The 17,930-nt window shown below is 39.3% G+C and overlaps 1 protein-coding gene across 2 annotated transcripts in view; it reads left to right on the forward strand.

Moving 5' to 3' along the window:
• The window catches only part of pard3bb (par-3 family cell polarity regulator beta b), a 497,556-nt gene that overhangs the window by 125,885 nt on the left and 353,741 nt on the right, over window positions 1-17,930 (forward strand). For both annotated transcript variants that reach the window (XM_033986829.2, XM_033986830.2), the window contains exons 7-9: window positions 1,378-1,461; window positions 3,246-3,371; window positions 16,382-16,628. In XM_033986829.2, the coding sequence (XP_033842720.1) occupies window positions 1,378-1,461; window positions 3,246-3,371; window positions 16,382-16,628 (457 nt within the window). The remainder of the gene's footprint in view (window positions 1-1,377; window positions 1,462-3,245; window positions 3,372-16,381; window positions 16,629-17,930) is intronic.

A 17,930-nucleotide genomic window follows, 5' to 3' on the forward strand; every position in this document is an offset into this window, starting at 1 on the left:
CAATGAGAGAAACATTTTTAAAGACAATGTTCCATTACTTTCTTTAGTCAGACGTTTGCATTCAGTTTTTTTTAAATAATTTAGGAAAACCCAGATGATGATCAAGTCTTTGGAAGTTTCTGATAGGTTTATTGACAACATTTGAGTTAATTAGCGACACACCTGTGGATGTGTTTGAAGGCACACCTGAAACACACTGCTTCTTCGAGGGACGTCATGGGAAAGTCAAAAGAGATCAATCAAAATATCAGGAAGAGAATATACAAATACAGTGGTGGCAGCATCATATTGTGGGGTGGATTTGCCGCAGGAGGGACTGGTGCACTTCACAAAATAGATGGCATCATGAGGAAAGAACATTAATACTCCTAATCGACCTAAAACAGGAAAAGTTTAGTCTGATTTCATGTCAGACTATGAGAAAAAAGCATATGTGTCTTTTTTATATTGTGTATGTAAACTTCTGGTTTCAACTGTATAAGCCTGAGAAGCTGTTACTTACTGTTGGACCATACCATAAACAAATGATTTTGAGACAGCTCATAATTTCGATTTGATCAACATTCATGTAAACTTTTTTTTTATTTTGAATATAGAGGTAAATTAAGTCATCCGTTTCTTCTGAAAGGTCACTCTTCTCTGTGATTGGCTGAATTTCAGCTGCCACTCAGAGACTTACAAAGGCTTATCAAGAGGAGAATTGGATGGGGAAAAGTGTCTGTTTGAGCGGAGAGCTGCATTAAATAGAGAACTGGTGAATGACAATGTGACCAAAGCCGTAGTTACCATACATATTGGCACAGGCTCTCTAATTACCAACCCAAAGATTTGAGGGTTGACTCCAGCCCCGAACTCTTCATCATGTTTTTATGTCCTAGGGCAAGACATTTGATTGATTGTGCTGTTACTGTTGCTGTTATCTCGTTATTATCTTCCTTCAATTCACTCCCCATGTCAACCATTTATATTCTAAATGAAATCTAAACTTAAGCACATTTATAATGGAGCATGGTCATCAAACATTGTAAATAAGGATATGTTCTTTATATTCTTCCAGACAAAACTGAGGAAAAACATTGTGAATAATTTAGTAAAACAAGTTGTTGTAAGGTGATTTCTGCATCCACCTCAACCTGCTGTTACAGTTTTGGTTTGGGCAAAAAAAAAAAAAAAAACGGCATCTGAGAACTAAGCTATTCAACAAGCTAGCAATAACATTTATCATGTTTCTTGGAATTGTTGCTAACAGGCAACATACATTTAAATATAGTTGTGTTTATCTTTTTGATTGCTAATGCTTTGTGCTTTATTTCCACACACACTAAAATTTAGCCAATTTTATTAACTGTCTTTTTTTGTGTCTGTTTTTGTTTTCAGCCTTACGAGAATGGTGGAGATCTTGGGCGAGGACAGTCCTTTGGGTATCCATGTTGTCCCATACTGCTCCTCCCTTAGTGGACGGTAAGCTCAGAACAGCCACTTTTTGTTTTACACAAAACAAACTCAATACCCTCTCCTGTTTAAAGCATCTTTCTGACAGTGCTAACTTTATTTTATTACTTATTTACTGGAGATTCTTACTTATTTCAATCCTTATTTCTGCCTCCAATTTGATATGAAGACAGCTGCATCTGGTGTAGCATTGGTTTAGCCCTTAGCCTTAGTTTAAGATGGGGTGACAGTAGCTCAGTTAGTAGACTGGTTGACAGTTCGAATCCCGCTCTCAACATAATCATCACTGGTAGAGCGCTTGGATCCACTGGCTGGTGGTGCAATTCCAGCTCCTGCAAATGAATACTTGGCCAAAACTCTTAACCGCCCTTGCCCCCACTATCTGCATACACTGGTGTATGAATGTGTGTGTGAATGGGTGAGTGGTTCTTTGATATAAAGTGCTTTGAGCGCCTAAAAGGTGGAAAAGCACTCTCTATATATGTATGTATACTGTAAACATACAATGTGACCATTTACCATTTAAGCATATTTGTTTTGTCTTACGTTAGGTTAGTCTTTTAAAATACTAGCATTTACTAATAGAACCTAGAATATCATTAAATGTAATTAAATATGATTACATATGACTTTTATAAATATAAATTAATGTGTATCTTGTAACATTTTGTCAATTTAGTAAAAAAAAAAAAAAAGCAAAATAAAACTTTCAAATAAGTCACAACACAATGCCACCAGTATATAAAAAAATGAGAAAGTAAAGCAACACTATGTAACTTTCAGCATGTCACTTGCAGGATTTCTTGGCAATAGAAAGTTAAAACCATACTTTTGAAGATTGTCTAGAAGATTTTATCCCTGTGGAACATTATAGGAAATAAAACATACAAAAACAAATATGCTTTTACTTTATGTGTATGTTTTGTCTGAAAAAGTGATTCTTCAAATTTTAAATGATAAATTATATTGATCTTTTTTCCAATGTAGTCTCTGTGCACTAGGTCAAGTCCTGGTTTGTCACAGGAGTTTGAATTTATACTCATTTTACTGTTAATGTGAAACCATTTCTTTCCTGATGTATTGCGTGATGTTCTCTGACAGATTGATACAATCTTGTCTTTGGGCGTAGAACAGTCAAAAGTGTATGGGAAATTGCTTGAACAGAACAGGATATATTTTTATGGTTGTTCTCATGGTTTACCTGACCCTCTCATCACGTCTCTACATTCCTCTGCGGGTCCCATATCCATAGTGTCCTCCACCCTTTTCCTCTGCTGCAGCTACAGTCAGTCTGGTTACACTGACCTTTCACCTTTGAACCAAGGGCCGTACTTCTGAAGCTATTCTTTTGTCTATGTCTGTCAGAAACATAGGGCTAATCATAGAAGGAAAATACAAAAGATTATTTGACCTACATTTACACAATTTAAACTTGTCCAAATTTAAATATTTAGAATTTACACCACTAAGAAATATTGTGTTTGGATGTACCACTTGTTGAAAAAAATACTGTAAAAAATTGTTTATTTTTGCCTTTTCCAGTAAAAGATTATAGCACCCATAGCATTAAGAGATGTCAAAGTCAGTTAAATCTGACTTGTGTGTTCACACTGCAGTCAGATCTGATTTGCAGTGTGAATGCAGCCTTCTTCTCAACTTTTTTTTCATGTTCTGTCACTTTACTGATATAAAACTATGATAAATATTTACAGGTACTGTTCCACTAAACCAAGTAATAATTAGAAAAACATGAAAACCTACCCTATACACTAACATTTTTTCCATGCCTTTAGGCCTCTGGGTTTGTTCATCCGTGGCATTGAGGAGGACAGTCGGAGCAGAAGGGAGGGACTTTTTGTGGAGGATGAATGCATTGTCAAAATCAATACCAGTGACCTCATGGACAAGTCCTTCAGCCAGTGAGTACCACCTCTGTTTTAGTTCCCATTAGGCCCCATACTAGTGAGAAATTAGATCTGACATGATTTAAACCTCTCCTATGGCATAGACAGAGCTAGCATATAGTACAACTCTTTTATTATCCTGTCCTTCCTTGGGTTGCCCTTGGTTTTTATTGTGACTGATTCAGACATTTTATGGTACATCATTTTAGCAATATTTAATTAGCTGCATTTTCCCCCTTTAAGCTCTTATGCTATATTTGACCTTTTAAAATGTCATTCTCTTGTACGTTAAATACCAGCCGCTGTGTTTTAATTTTCAACAGTATAGAATTTATCAAAATACATGGTCTTTTTTAGGTGAGTAGCACGTCTTTTAAAGGTAAAGGTTTCTCTGTTTCTGTTCTGTTAGTTCCTTTGTTGTTTTGTTAGTCTGTTAGCAATGTAGCTTTAATAAAATAGTTATTTTGGTAATGTGAGGACTAGCCATCAAGATCCCAGTCCGCCTTGTGTTTTGTGCTGTTTTCCCCCTTGCTTCTGTGTCAGAGCCTGGAGCTGAGTGGAGGTTCAGGATCTTACCATGCACACCTGCAACTAATTGGTAATCAAGCTGCACCTGGGGAGGACAAAGGGAGCCAGGACCTGACACTCAGGCCGTGTCCCAATTTGCCAAAATGGCCTTAGAATCACCATTGGAAGTGTGCGTCGAAGGGCAGTTACGTAATTTCCGGCGCGACAAGGGCTGTCTCATTTCAATGCACCCTACTGAATACGCCTGACAAACCTGCCCCACCCTTTCCACCGAAGCGTGCATCCATGCACACTTCACACACTGCTATATCCCATCATGCACCGCGACTACGCAAAAAAGACAAGAAAATGGAGTCTGCTGCGCAATACACATTGAAATATTCATACTGGTACCTCACCTACAACAGTGCGACATGAAACTGTTAAATCAGGCCGTGTGTTGATGATTACCGTAAACTTCGGACTATAGAGCGCACCTCATTATAAGCCGCACCAGCTAAATTTGAAAAGAAAATCAATTTTGTACATATATAAGCCACTCCTGAATATAAGCCGCAGGTTTTCATATTGTGACATGAGATATTTACACAGAAAGATGGTGCACCTACACCTGCCTGAAAATTGGCACCAACACGACATCAACACGGGATGAACACACCTGCAGGTTTAGAAAATAAAGCTGCACCAACACGGGAAATCTGCTTTTATTTCCTCTGAAAACTTTGTCGTCTTTTTACATTGACCAAGTTGGATTCATTGATGCCGAGCTTACGTGCAGTGGCTCTATTTCAGGGGTCCGGATCCACATGCGCCTCTTTCAGCCTTATACTGCGGCTCTGCGTGGCTTGGGAAAATAAATTTTAAGTATTTAATTGAAGTGTATTTTATTTGTGTTAGCTCTTTTTCATTGTAGTTTAAATTGGAAGATTATTATGATCTTAAAATAAATTTATATTTTCTTATTTTTCGTTGCTCAAAATAAGCGTCACACTCGCGGAACAATGTTCAAAACAAACACCGCTCACGTCTCACAGACACAGACACTGACACAGCTCACAGTCCTGCGTAAAGAGCCCTGATTTTCAGACGCTGTGCGCACAGGGGTCAGGAGCAACTTTCGCCCGTCCCTAATGACACACTAATAAGCTCGTCCATAGGTGTATCATGAAAATCCTGCTGGAAATCGCCACAGAAATCTATTTGATGTAGTAGCAAGTATATTATCTGCTCTTGTCTCCGCGATGACGTTTCACGTATAACACATCAGACATGTCACCCAAAAGTAGAGCCACAAGCGAGTGAAAATGAGCCAAAACAAAAGTCTTTGGAGAGCTTTTAACAAAGGGGAAAAGGACAACTGAGGAGCCAGAAGAGGAGACTATGACCTCCAAGAAAAAGAAAGATAAATTTAACAGACAATACCTACTTAAAATATGGGTTTGTCGCTACAGGTGACTCACGCACAGTCCGCTCTGCGTAATATGTGGGAAAAGCAAATGAGGCAATAAAACCTTCAAAACTGCTTTGGCACATGGAGAATAAGCACCTGGGATTAAACGATACGCCTTTAGAGTTAGTTTTTTTTTAAAGAAACTGCGGAGCAGAGTAGACATAATCACATAATCAGCGCAGGGCTCACACTGATGCAGCGGTTTGGTGAGTTGTATTTTTTTATGCACTTAAGTTATTTTTGCCATATTTATCTGCCACGTGTAGAAGGCTTGTCCGTGAAAATAAAACCTACATTATTCCGTTACATTATTATTATTATACACAGTGTTATCTTCATTTTAGATGTCAAAAAATATTTGCGGCTCCCACTGTTTTATTTTACGTGGAAAGTGGGTCCAAATGTCTCTTTGCGTGTTAAAGGTTGCCGACCCCTGCTCTATTTCCTTCTTTATCTTAAAAACTGCATCATATCCATTTCATGATGCGCAAAATGATCGTTCAAAATCAAAACTAGTGAATTCTTCAGAGCAGAATCTTTCCCCACGTCTGTCTCACTTTTACGTTTACAGCTAGAGAGCGCCCCCCCCAGTGGCCGTTATCCAGTAAAATTCTATAAATAAGCCGCACTGCTGTATAGGCGTGGAAAAAAGTTGCGGCTTATAGTCCGAAATTTACGGTAATTACGATGATTATGATTAAAAAAGAGGGGAGTTACATGAAATAAAGGAATGTGCAGTTATTGCTAGACAATAAGAAGACATTATTATCATTAGAAATTATTATTGCAATAAGAATAATGTAAGAATGTTTGTTTCTATTGTAAGCGTCAAAGGCCAAGAGATTCAAACATAAAGTCAGAAGGGTTTAATGAGTTCCACATAGGTAATGTGAGCAATAAAGCAACGGACTCTTCAGAAAGGATAGAAGAGAGTTCTGAGACGTGCACAAAATCTTCATGAGTTCTGGTACGTTCCATAGGTCTGCACCCCCTTGTGGGCACATGTCATTTACCTTCGTGTTAGTAAATCAAGATACTAGCTTGATGTAGCACTGAACTGTTAGAAAATACTTTACAATAATAAGATGAAAAGAACTGGCATGGCATAGAAGGGAAACAGTGCCCTCTACTGTTATTAAAGTGGTGTAGCCACTGGCCAAAATACCGAATAGTTAAACTGCAATATCCCACTTTATGTACAACTAATCAGTGTTCTCTGGTTTATAGACTATGAATGTCAAAATGATGTTACTTCTGTCTCTATTATTACGTTTTCACAAGGTATATTTTGTTAACGTTATGAAGTTATGATGAGGTTAACGTTATGAAGTTGGCCAGGACGCTCTTGGAAAAGAGATTTTTAATCTCAATGAGTCTTCTTCCTGGTTAAATAAAGGTTAAAAAAATAAAAAAATAAAAAATAAATAAAGTAGCTACAATTGAGAAAAAATCACCTTGAAACTTATATTTGCCTATTGATATTTAATCTAAACATAAATAAACGGCTGCGACGACGACATCTTGACTTTTCTTCTATTAAATAATAAATAATTAAAAATAACGTATGTAATGTGCGTATTATATGCTCAAAGACAGCGGTGGAAGTGCGGCCCATGGTGTAGGCCTGTCCCACTTCAGCAAGATTGAGTAGAACTACAATGAGGAGTACCCATTCTCGTCCGGAAGCTTCAAACTATACTTCGAGGAGTACTTCGAAGGGTACCTTCAAAAGGTGCATTTGGCGAATTGAGACACGGCCTCAGTGCCAGATCGTCCGCATATCCACAGTGATCCTGCTCCCTGGACCCGCTCAGCTCCTCTGCCCCCGCCCAAGCTCTCCACGACCGGTACTGTTTACCTCGTCTCTGACCCCGCTGCCCACGATCCACTCAGGGACTACTGCGAAAAACCCCAGCTCTCAACCATCTGATCAGTCTACCTTCATTTGCACATTTCATCTGTAAATAAACTTTGTTAAACTGTTCCCAGAGTTCTGTCTCTTTGGTCCCCCTGTCAGTCGTTACGACAGAACGATGTAGCCAACATGGACCAATCAGACTTGGGGCCGGATTATACGCTACACCAGGCGTTTTCGCATCACAGAATCATCATTGGGCAACTGAACAAACCATCCAGACCCTGCCCGAATGTAACCACACTCTTACCTAGCAAGTTACCCAGCTCTCCAACCAGGTCTCTGCACTGCTCACTCTCCCGCCTTCAGCTCCTGCGGCCACCGTCGCCATCTCTGGGACCATCGCGGCGCCGCACCCTCAGGAATCGAGAGGCAGCGATCCGGATCCATATTCAGGTCAGCCCACCCTCTGTCGGGGCTTCCTTTTTTAATGCACTTCCATGTTTGAACAACATCCAGCCTGTTTCACATCAGACTCTGCAACAATACGGCACATGTGTGGATTATTGAGGGGGAGAGCACTCCAGTGAGCAGAGGCAAGGTTTTCGAACACTACGTTAGACGATGTGACTTTTGATGGGTTTGTGGGAGAGTTTAAACTAGTCTTTGATCATCCACACTATCAAGCTGACATTATACCATCGAGTTTTGGACACTGGCGGCCGAGGTAGATCGGGTTGACAGCGCACTGAAGGCTGTCTTTGTGAAATGATTGAGTGACAAATTAAAGGATGAACTGGTTTCATGAGATGACCCACCTGACCTAAAATCTTTAATTTCCCTAGCGAACTGTGTTGACAATCGCCTACAGAGTCGTCTAAGAGAGAGATGCCGTTCACCGATCCAGCATGCCGCCCTTCTGCTGCCAGTCAACCTACCGTCAGCGACACCCCCACCAGAGGAGCCAATGCAGCTGGGTCGTGGACACCTGACTGAGTCTTCGACGCTGCCAGGCTGATGAGTGCCTTTATTGTGGGGGACATGGACATTTCCTCGCAACCTACCCGGTTCGGCCAAAGGGGGCACCCATCAGTAAGACTGGGAGTACCGGTGGGTCAGAGAAGACACATAATAGATTTCAGCTCGACGCTACCTGTTACCCGTCTAGGCCCTCATTGATTCCTAATTGAGGAGCACTTCCTTGACCAGCAGGTGGCCGAGCAGTGGGGGGTAGGGTTGGAGCCGCTGAGGCAACCACTCACAGCCTTAGCTCTCAATGGGAGGCTGCCTACCAGGGTAACATATATCACAGAGCGTGTCACCCCACTCTTATCTGGTAATCACCATGAAACCAGGTGGTTCTACGTTAGAATGGAGTCCGTTTTGTCACGCGAACTGCCTACATACTGCCCTGTCTTCAGCTGGGGGTGTCAACTCGCTCTCCAGTCACCCTCTGGATGAGCGGGATCTCTCCTCTGTGCCAAGCGAGTATCATGACCTCAGGGACGTTTTCAGTAAAAGTCGGGCTCTGTCTCTTCCTCTCCACAGACCTTATGACTGCTCTATCGACCTCCTGCCTGACGCTCCTTTGCCCTCCAGTCATTTATATAATCTCTCCAAACCTGAACAAGAGACTATGGAACAGTACATCTGGGACTCTCTTGCCACGGTTATCATCCACTCATAGAAGTTTACAGGAAGCCTACACATACAGACCAATACCTGCTATTTGATTCACACCATTCACTGCAGCACAAACTCGGAGTGATCCGGACACTACAACACAGAGCTCAAGTGGTGCCTACAAACACAGAGGGAAAAGTAAAGGAGGAGCAACATGTGGAGAAAGCCCTCTCTGCTTGTGGATATCCAAAATGGGCCTTCAATAGATCAAAGAGAGCTAAAAAACAGGACAACAGGGAATCTGAACCTAGAAGGAGAGGTGTTACCATACACTGCAGGTGTGTCTGAAAAACCTCAGAGAATCTTCAGACAGTATGAGATTCTTGTCTTTTTCAAACCCACAAACACTTTAAGGCAAAAATTGGTTCACCCTAAGGACAAAACCCCGAGCCATAAACAAAGTAATGTAGTCTACTCCATTCAGTGTAGTGAAGAGTGCAGTGAGCGTTACATTGGAGAAACTAAACAGCTACTCCATAAGATGATGTACCAACACCGGCGGGAAAGTTCCTCTGGACCACAGTCCGCCGTGCATCTCCATCTCAAAGCCACTAACCCCTCCTTTGAAGATAGTGAAGTTCAGATCTTAGCCAGAGAAAAGAAATGGTTTGAGAGAGGAGTTAAAGTAGCTATTTTTGTTAGGAAAGAGAATCCTTCCTTAAACAGAAATGGGGGCCTGAGACATAATCTCTTCCCCATCTACAAACTCCATCCTCAGACCCAGAACAATGAGAACAATAGCAGGGTCATTAAGGGCTGAATAGGGTAGTCTCAGTTGAAACTGGAGACAATAGATGTTTACAGTTTCAGTGTGGTTAGCCCCTCCCCTCAGATAGATTTAAGGGCAGTGGCTACCAGCATTCTGACCAGAACTGAAGAAGCGGCTTGAATGAGCAGCAAAACGTCTTCACTCCCACAAGATTTGTCCAGTTGACAGAATCAACTTCTTTGTTTGCTATGGATCAGACCTGAACGACTGAGGGTCTGCACAGACATCCGCTCATCCTCGTCACCCCTTGGCGCTGGATTCTTCTTCATCGCCTAGAAGGACAAAACATTATGGCCATGTATCGGGCCCCAAGAATATCAGTATTAAAAACAAATATTCATTACCACTCATTGATTCCGCCTTCACGCCACTTCACGGGGCCACCATCTTTACCAAACTCGACCTCAAGAACGACTATCAGCTGGTGAGCATAAGGGAAGGGGATGAATTGAAACTGCATTTAAAACGCCTCTGGGACATTTTGAATACCTGGTGATGCTCTTTGGGTTAACCAATGTCCCAGCCATCTTCCAAGCATTAATTAACGTGAGGCTCCTGGAGAACAAATTTTACATGAAGACGGAGAAGTGTGAGTTCCATGCTGACAAGATCAGTTTTCTGGGGTTGATTGTGGGATGTGGACAGGTGAAAGCCGACCCAGAAAAAATGAAAGCAGAAACTTTCTAGCTGTTTACTGTTGTTGGGCATAGGCCACTAACATGTTCAGTTCTGTTTCTTTGGTCCCCCTGTCAGTTGTTACAACACTAGCTTTTGGTCATGGGTTGTGGATAATTGCGCAACGGGTACAAAGACTGTAAATTCAGACTAGGTCACGATAACAGTTTTTTAAAATATGGTATATTACAGAAAAAAATATAAACAGAAAATGAAAAGCCTTAAGCAGGATTTCCCCCCATAACATTCTACATGTACAGTATTTTAATGAACATGAGCTGCATAGTTATGACATTTTGTCAACCTTCTACAGCTCAAATCTTCAGAAAAGTACCCAGGATAAATATTAACCCCCCAAAATCATTGTTCTATCGCTGATGTATTGAATGATAAGTTGATATAGTATTTATAATGACAGGCCTAGTTCAGATACAGTGGGTCAGTAGGGCAGATACTGTCTATAGAAAATACAGCTGGAAAATGCCATATGTCTTATGATGTAAACCTATGAGACAACAAGATAATTTTAATCATTCTAATGAATTTCTAATTTGGTTGGAAAACTAACATCTTTGCGGTGAGAAGAAATAAAGATCAATAAAGAAGTTAAAACATGTCTGTACAGCCACAGATATAAATGGCTTTTAAGGTACACTCTGTATCTTTTCTGTAGGGTCTCCCAACATTGCCAGTAATGTTCCACTGTATGGCATTCAACTCATCTATCTTGCATTTTCTTTTTTAATGATAGGAGTTTTATTGCTGAGAAAGAAATAATAGAACGATATGTTTAATGTAATACTGTGGAACATTCCAGGCAAAGCATTACTATCTTAAGACTAGCACGTGGCACACTCCTTTCCACATAATTGTTAGAGCATTAAACCTTGAACTTAAAATTTCCATTGGCTCTGTACTGTATATTTGTCCTTTCTTAGTTCTTGAAGTTTCTTATTTGTCTTTTTTATACTACTACCTTCACAACTAAAGAGACAGATGCTTTGAGAATCTGGTCCTAGCCTTGATTTCTCAGAGGATAGTTTTGTTCATTCACATAAATCTTCCCCTAAACGCGTCTACCCAAAATTGTCCCTATCCTTTTATTAATTCTCGTAAAGAAGTATTACGGGATTTGGGATATTCACCAGTGCTCCGAAATGACAAAACCACACCTGTGGAAATGTTAGTCACTGTAAAAATCAATGATGTGAATGCTTTTGATTGCCATAATCCATGTCCGGTTTAGAGTGTGGTAATGAGATTAGACAAGCGGAGTTTGATGCTTTGCTGTAGGTAAGTGAATTAACACTTCTTGGGATTCAATTCATTGTTCATAAACACAGGTGGATGCTGCTTGTGTAGATGCATGTAATATAAGGGACATAGTGTTCTGTACTTTACATCTGAGATAGTCTTTGCAATGATAAATTATGGTTCTGGTTTCTTTCATATTTTGTTTTAATACATGAAAATATACAAAGGTTTTAAAGGGTTTCACGCAAACTTGAAACTTAGACCAGGGACATACTGTGTGTGTACTTCGCCCTACACACGTGTAAAAAAGTGAACAGACATAGATTTCAGAAAATATGCAAACCTAGGGTGCGTATTCAAAATATAAAGACGCGTTGATGTACAATTTGTGCGGTTACCATGAGCATGACCTACTGATGCAGTTATGTATCGTTTGAAGGAGCACAGTTCATAAAGACATCACTTTCTTCTTTGAAATTTCCTTCTGAAATTCTCACTTTTGCTGTTGTCAGCCTGCACAGACTGTAAAAACAAGATTATTTGATTTGTTATTTTTACTGTAGGCCTATTATGCCATATGTTCACAGTCAAGTCTGAACAGCTTAGAAATATATGGTCTATCCTACAAAGAAACTCTATTTTCACAGCTGTTTTATTACAATTTTGCAACTAAATAAAAGACATGCAATAGATTATCTTTTGTAAGTACTGGCAAATCAAAATGACTGGAATGGGAAAATGTACCCAAGAGACTAACCTTCCCACTACCTTCTATTGCATCCGTCTTGCAATGTCGTCTTGCAATATCCTTCATTTGACCCATCCTTCTATGTTGCTGGATGTTGTATAATCCACAAATATATTCAGTAATTATTCAGTTTTGTTTTGTTTTTCCCTCTGAATAACACAAATGTACCCACCTCTCTTCAAGTAGGCTATCGGTCATCCTCTTTGTGTCCACACAGTGGCACACACATACACAGCTCCATTGTTCCCTGTTGGCAGCTTTACTGAAGGAGCCTGTTTGATTAGGATATCTCTTTTACACAAGCACGGCACATGCTGAGAGAGGCCATAATGATATCATCTTTACACAATGGCCCCTGGACGACACCAATCTGCCCCTCCATCTAATGTTATTTTTCCGCATTGTAGCTTTAGTACAATGAATCCAGCACAAGTTTCACTCAATAAGGTCAGAGCAGATTGCCAGAGCAATGGGTTCAATATGTAAATCGGGGATGCTAAATATTGTAAAAAAGGGCTATAGTGGGTCAGGAAAAAAGTATACTGTATAAAAAAGTGGACTAAAGAAGTGTAACGTCACCCATAGCATTTGGCTCCAGCCAATGAACCTTATCGAGGCTAGCGGTTATAGGGATGCATTTGGAACTGAGGTCCGTATTTGGAATTCTGACTGCGAGTATCATAGCAACCAAAGAGCCAATCCAGAGCGAGGCAGTTGAAGGTAACGCCCCTTCTCACCTGCACTGCTGATTTAGCAGGGATTGGGTTCTTGACAACGCTGTCAATCAAACCTTTTGCTAGCAAGAGCGAAACCTCAGGAAAATAAGGCACCTAATTTGTTTGTTATTAATGTTCATATCTTGATTTACCAACACAATAGCAAAAAAAAAAAAAAAAAAATGAGAATCATGTAGCATGGATTAATACAAACATTTTAAGACCAAAATGACAAGCCTGACAGCAACATTTACGGAGTGAGGGGTAACAGTTTTTTAATGTGAAGTGAATTGGAGTCGATGGAGCCCGAAGTGTGCCCATGATCACTTCCTATTTGGAATGCGGTGGCTAGCAGGTTAGCTGTGTCCTTTCATATATACAGTTTATGAAAGTGAAAAACTTGCTGCATCATTCCCAAAAAGACTCATTGCTGTATTAGCTCAAAAGGGTGCTTCTACTAAATACTGAGCAAAGGTTCTGAATACTTATGGCCATGTGATATTTCAGTTTAGCTTTTTTAATAATTCTGCAAAAATTCCAATAATTTTGTGTTTCTCTGCCAATATAGGATGCTGTGTGTACATTAATGGGGAAAAAAGGGACTTAAATGATTTTAGCAAATGGCTCCAATATAACAAAGCATGAAAAATGTATTTTTATGTGTGATTTATTTATTTATTTCTAGACTGGGTTCATTTTGGTATATTTAGCCTATTGAAATGCCAAATAATACAAAAAAGTACATTTTGGTATATGTTTTACCATTATATAATATATATATATATATATATATATATATATATATATAATATATATATATATATATATATATATATATATATATATATATATATATATATATATATATATATATATAGTATTCACAAAGAAGTTTCTTGAGGTTTGAGTAATATCCCATAAATTACAATATGAATTCTTTATACAAATGATATTGTCGACCTAATCTCTTGTTACGGACACATTATGGTTATTATGAGTCCAATAATAATCTAGGAGGGATACAATGAGGCTTTAATCCAATAACAGTGAATAAACCAGATTGTCTCTCTTGGATTTCTGAAGTGAGTAATGGTTTATGCCGATAGCTCCTGACACACTGCTTCCTCTAACATACTTAGCATAATCTCGTAATTATGATTATCTGCAAAATGATCTCTTTTATTGACCACAGGAGTCCAATGGCCGACTGTGCAGGTGTGCGTCTGCTTTCTCATAGACAGTATTTCTGCACTTCATGGTAATTATTAACAATGCAGCTTTTGTTATTTGTGCTACTAATGAAGACAGGTAATTAAAATAAATAGATTTTATTAGGTTGGGAACCTATATGATGGTGCTGTAGCTACCATACCCCCATATTGTATATGGTCAATTGTAAGAATTGGATGTTATGATTGGCTGTTAGTATGGCCAAAATAATACAAATTTACTTCATTCACGAATTCAGTACTTTTTAAGGGGTAATTAGTTACTATGTGGCCATTCTGTTGCATTCAAGTTGACCAGTATTTTCTAGTTGATTGGTCAATCCTTGTAAATATAGATCCATACACACGTAGACAAAATTGTTGGTACCCTTCAGTTAATGAAAGAAAAACTCACAATGGTCACAGAAATAACTTGAATCTGACGAAAGTAATAATCAATAAAAATTCTATGAAATTTAACCAGTGAAAGTCAGACATTGCTTTTCAACCATGCTTCAAATGAATTATTAAAAAAAATAAATTCATGAAACAGGCCTGAACAAAAATGATGGTACCCTAGAAAAGACTGAAAATAATGTGACCAAAGGGACATGTTAATCCAAGGTGTGTCCACTAATTAGCATCACAGGTGTCTACAAGATTGTAATCAGTGAGTGGGCCTATATATAGGGCTACAGGTAGTCACTGTGTTGTTTGGTGACATGGTGTGTACCACACTCAACATGGACCAGAGAAAGCAAAGGAAAGAGTTGTCTCAGCAGATTAGAAAGAAAATTATAGACAAGCAGGTTAAAGGTAAAGGCTATAAGACCATCTCCAAGCAGCTTGATTTTCCTGTGACTACAGTTGCACATATTATTCAGAAATTTCAGATCCATGGGACTGTAGCCAACCTCCCTGGACGTGGCCGCAGGAGGAAAACTGATGACAAATCAAAGAGATGGATAATACAAATGGTAACAGAAGAGCCCAGAAAAACTTGTAAAGAGATTAAAGGTGAACTTCAAGCTCAAGGAACATCAGTGTTAGATCACATCATCCGTCGTTTTTTGAGCCAAAGTGGACTTAATGAGAAACGATCAACGAGGAGACCATTGTTGAAAAGAATTAATAAAAAAGCCAGATTGGAATTTGCCAAACTACATGTTGACAAGCCACAAAGCTTCTGGGAGAATGTCCTATGGACATATGAGACAAAAATGCAACTTTTTGCCAAGGCACATCATCTCTATGTTCACAGACGGAAAAATGAAGCATATCGAGAAAAGAATAGTGTCCCTAGAATTTTTATTTATTATTACTTTTGTCAGATTCAAGTTATTTCTGTGACCATTGTGAGTTTTTCTTTCATTAACCAAAATGTACCAACAATTTTGTTCACGTGTGTACATTTTTAAGATATGTAATAGAAATGTATGATGAAAAAAAAAAAGAGGGAGGCAATTTAGGTGTCTTGCTCAAGATCACAGCGGCTGTGTGTTGTTATGGGACTAGGCATGGAACTACTGCACAACTACTGTACCGTTGACCATCTACTGAGCTGTAGATGGTAAATGGGCGCATTTTTATATGGCACTTTTTCACCTTCAAGACACTTAAAGCAGTTTATATCAAGGAACCACTCACCCATTCGCACGCGCGTTCATACACCAGTGTACACAGACACTGTGGGTGAGGTGGGTTGTGTCTTGCCCAAGGACACAACAACAGCATGCATCTGTGGGAGCTGGAATTACACCAACATCCTGTGGGTCAGTGGATCTGCTCAAACAATGATGTTTATATCGAGACCGGGACTTGAACTTCCAATCTTCGGATCAGAGGACACTCAACAATTTATTTTACAACAACTTTTTTTTTATATAAATGTGAATATAAATAAAATTGAATTAAACTGAATACCTGTATGGATGTTTATACAATGTTAATGCTGTGTGTACCATGTGTCAAGCCTTAAGGTTTAATGTTACGCCTATGGCAATATTAAAATCATAAATGAACATGGGTTAGTCAATGTCTGGTCTTTTCTTGAAATCTATAGTGCTGTCTAAATATTGTTATTGACATTATATTCATATATATTTTTTTATGTTTGTTTGTTTTTTTTTCCTTATCTAGGGCCCAGGAGATATTTCGGCAGGCCATGCGTTCCCCTACTGTCCGTCTGGAGGTGGTATCAGCCTCCAACAGAGAGCGATATGAGAAGAGTCTGATTGGACAGCTCTTCAACAGTACCACAGGTTCAGAGGGCAGTCCCCGGGTACCTAAATCCAAAGACCCCCCTCCTCCTGTCAAGGCCAAACCAGTGTTCAGACCCCAAGACAGTACAACCATGAGGATACCAGAAGACGTTGCGCCAGCCTGTGTAAGACTGATTTGTCTATATCAAACGTTACAAGTACCACCAGATAATGTCTCAGTCAGGTTTAAATTAGGTCTCAATAAGGACTAAACCAGGACCTAAAAGGGACTAATGCAGGTCTATTTCAAGGGTGCATTCACAAGTGTACAAACACCACATTAAAATTGGAACAAAACTAAACTAAACCTGGACTAGACCAAGACTCAGGTTTAGAACTGGACTAAACCAAGTCTAAAGCAGGACTAAACAGGACTCAAATCAGGACCAAAGCAAGGTAATTATGAAGACAACCTAAGACCACAATTAACCCTGGTATAGGGCTTTAAATATATTTTTTATTATTATATATTTATTATTGTATTATGGCAGTCCTTATTTAGACCGCCAGGTCCTAACAGGTATTCAGGTATTCAAATTAATGATTGATTGATGATCATGATTGTTGTAATACTATGCGCCATTGCTAGCAAGCTGGGCAATCAGCTGTGCAAAATGCTGTTCAGCTAGCGCTAACCTAGCGATAGCAAAGTCGAAACAAACACGGATTCATACAAATCCAAACTCACGCAAACTACATTCAATAGTTTCTTTCACAGGGTATGTTACTTACAATGGATATTTTCAGCTCAGGTTTGTCAAACAATACAGGATGATTGTCTCGTAGTTTGCACTCAATGCCATATCTTTTTTCCGGCTGGCTCTCCAGATTGGTGGCTCATCTTACTCGTCTGGTTTTTCAAATCCATAATAATTCCACACATCAGATTTCACTTTATTGAGTGGAAGATATGTCTGCCCACTACCCATGACGGTGACTGAGCCATCTACAATCAGAATAGGCACAGAAGCTAACAAGTTTCATTGCTATGACAGAGGGCCCCCTTGTGGACAAACAGAACTAACATCTAAACACTGTTTTGAAACCGGAAACATGAGGCAGTCTGGTGCCGTAAAGGCGATTATAATTGTGTGTGATGATCACGACTATAAAAAAAATGCTACGAATGATTAATTGAGGACCTTTTTTATTGCAATTAGTGATATTATCGTATATCGTCCCATCTCTAATATGTGAACAACATATTTTGGGCTGTCCAGGCCACAATACACATTTTTCCTCTACAAGGTCCTGGTGTCCACATATGAGGTCATTAAACTGTCACTTAAAGGTGACAGAAGAGTGTAACACATTATAGTTTATATTCAAGATGGGCTTTGTTAAAGGTATGTCTTCTTGCACCTGTTAGTAGCACTTCAAATGAGCCACATTGGTCCAAGAAGCACAATTGTTGTTTCTCATTTTTG

The sequence above is a fragment of the Periophthalmus magnuspinnatus genome, chromosome 21 (genome assembly GCF_009829125.3).
Source record: "Periophthalmus magnuspinnatus isolate fPerMag1 chromosome 21, fPerMag1.2.pri, whole genome shotgun sequence".
Taxonomy (NCBI): domain Eukaryota; kingdom Metazoa; phylum Chordata; class Actinopteri; order Gobiiformes; family Gobiidae; genus Periophthalmus; species Periophthalmus magnuspinnatus.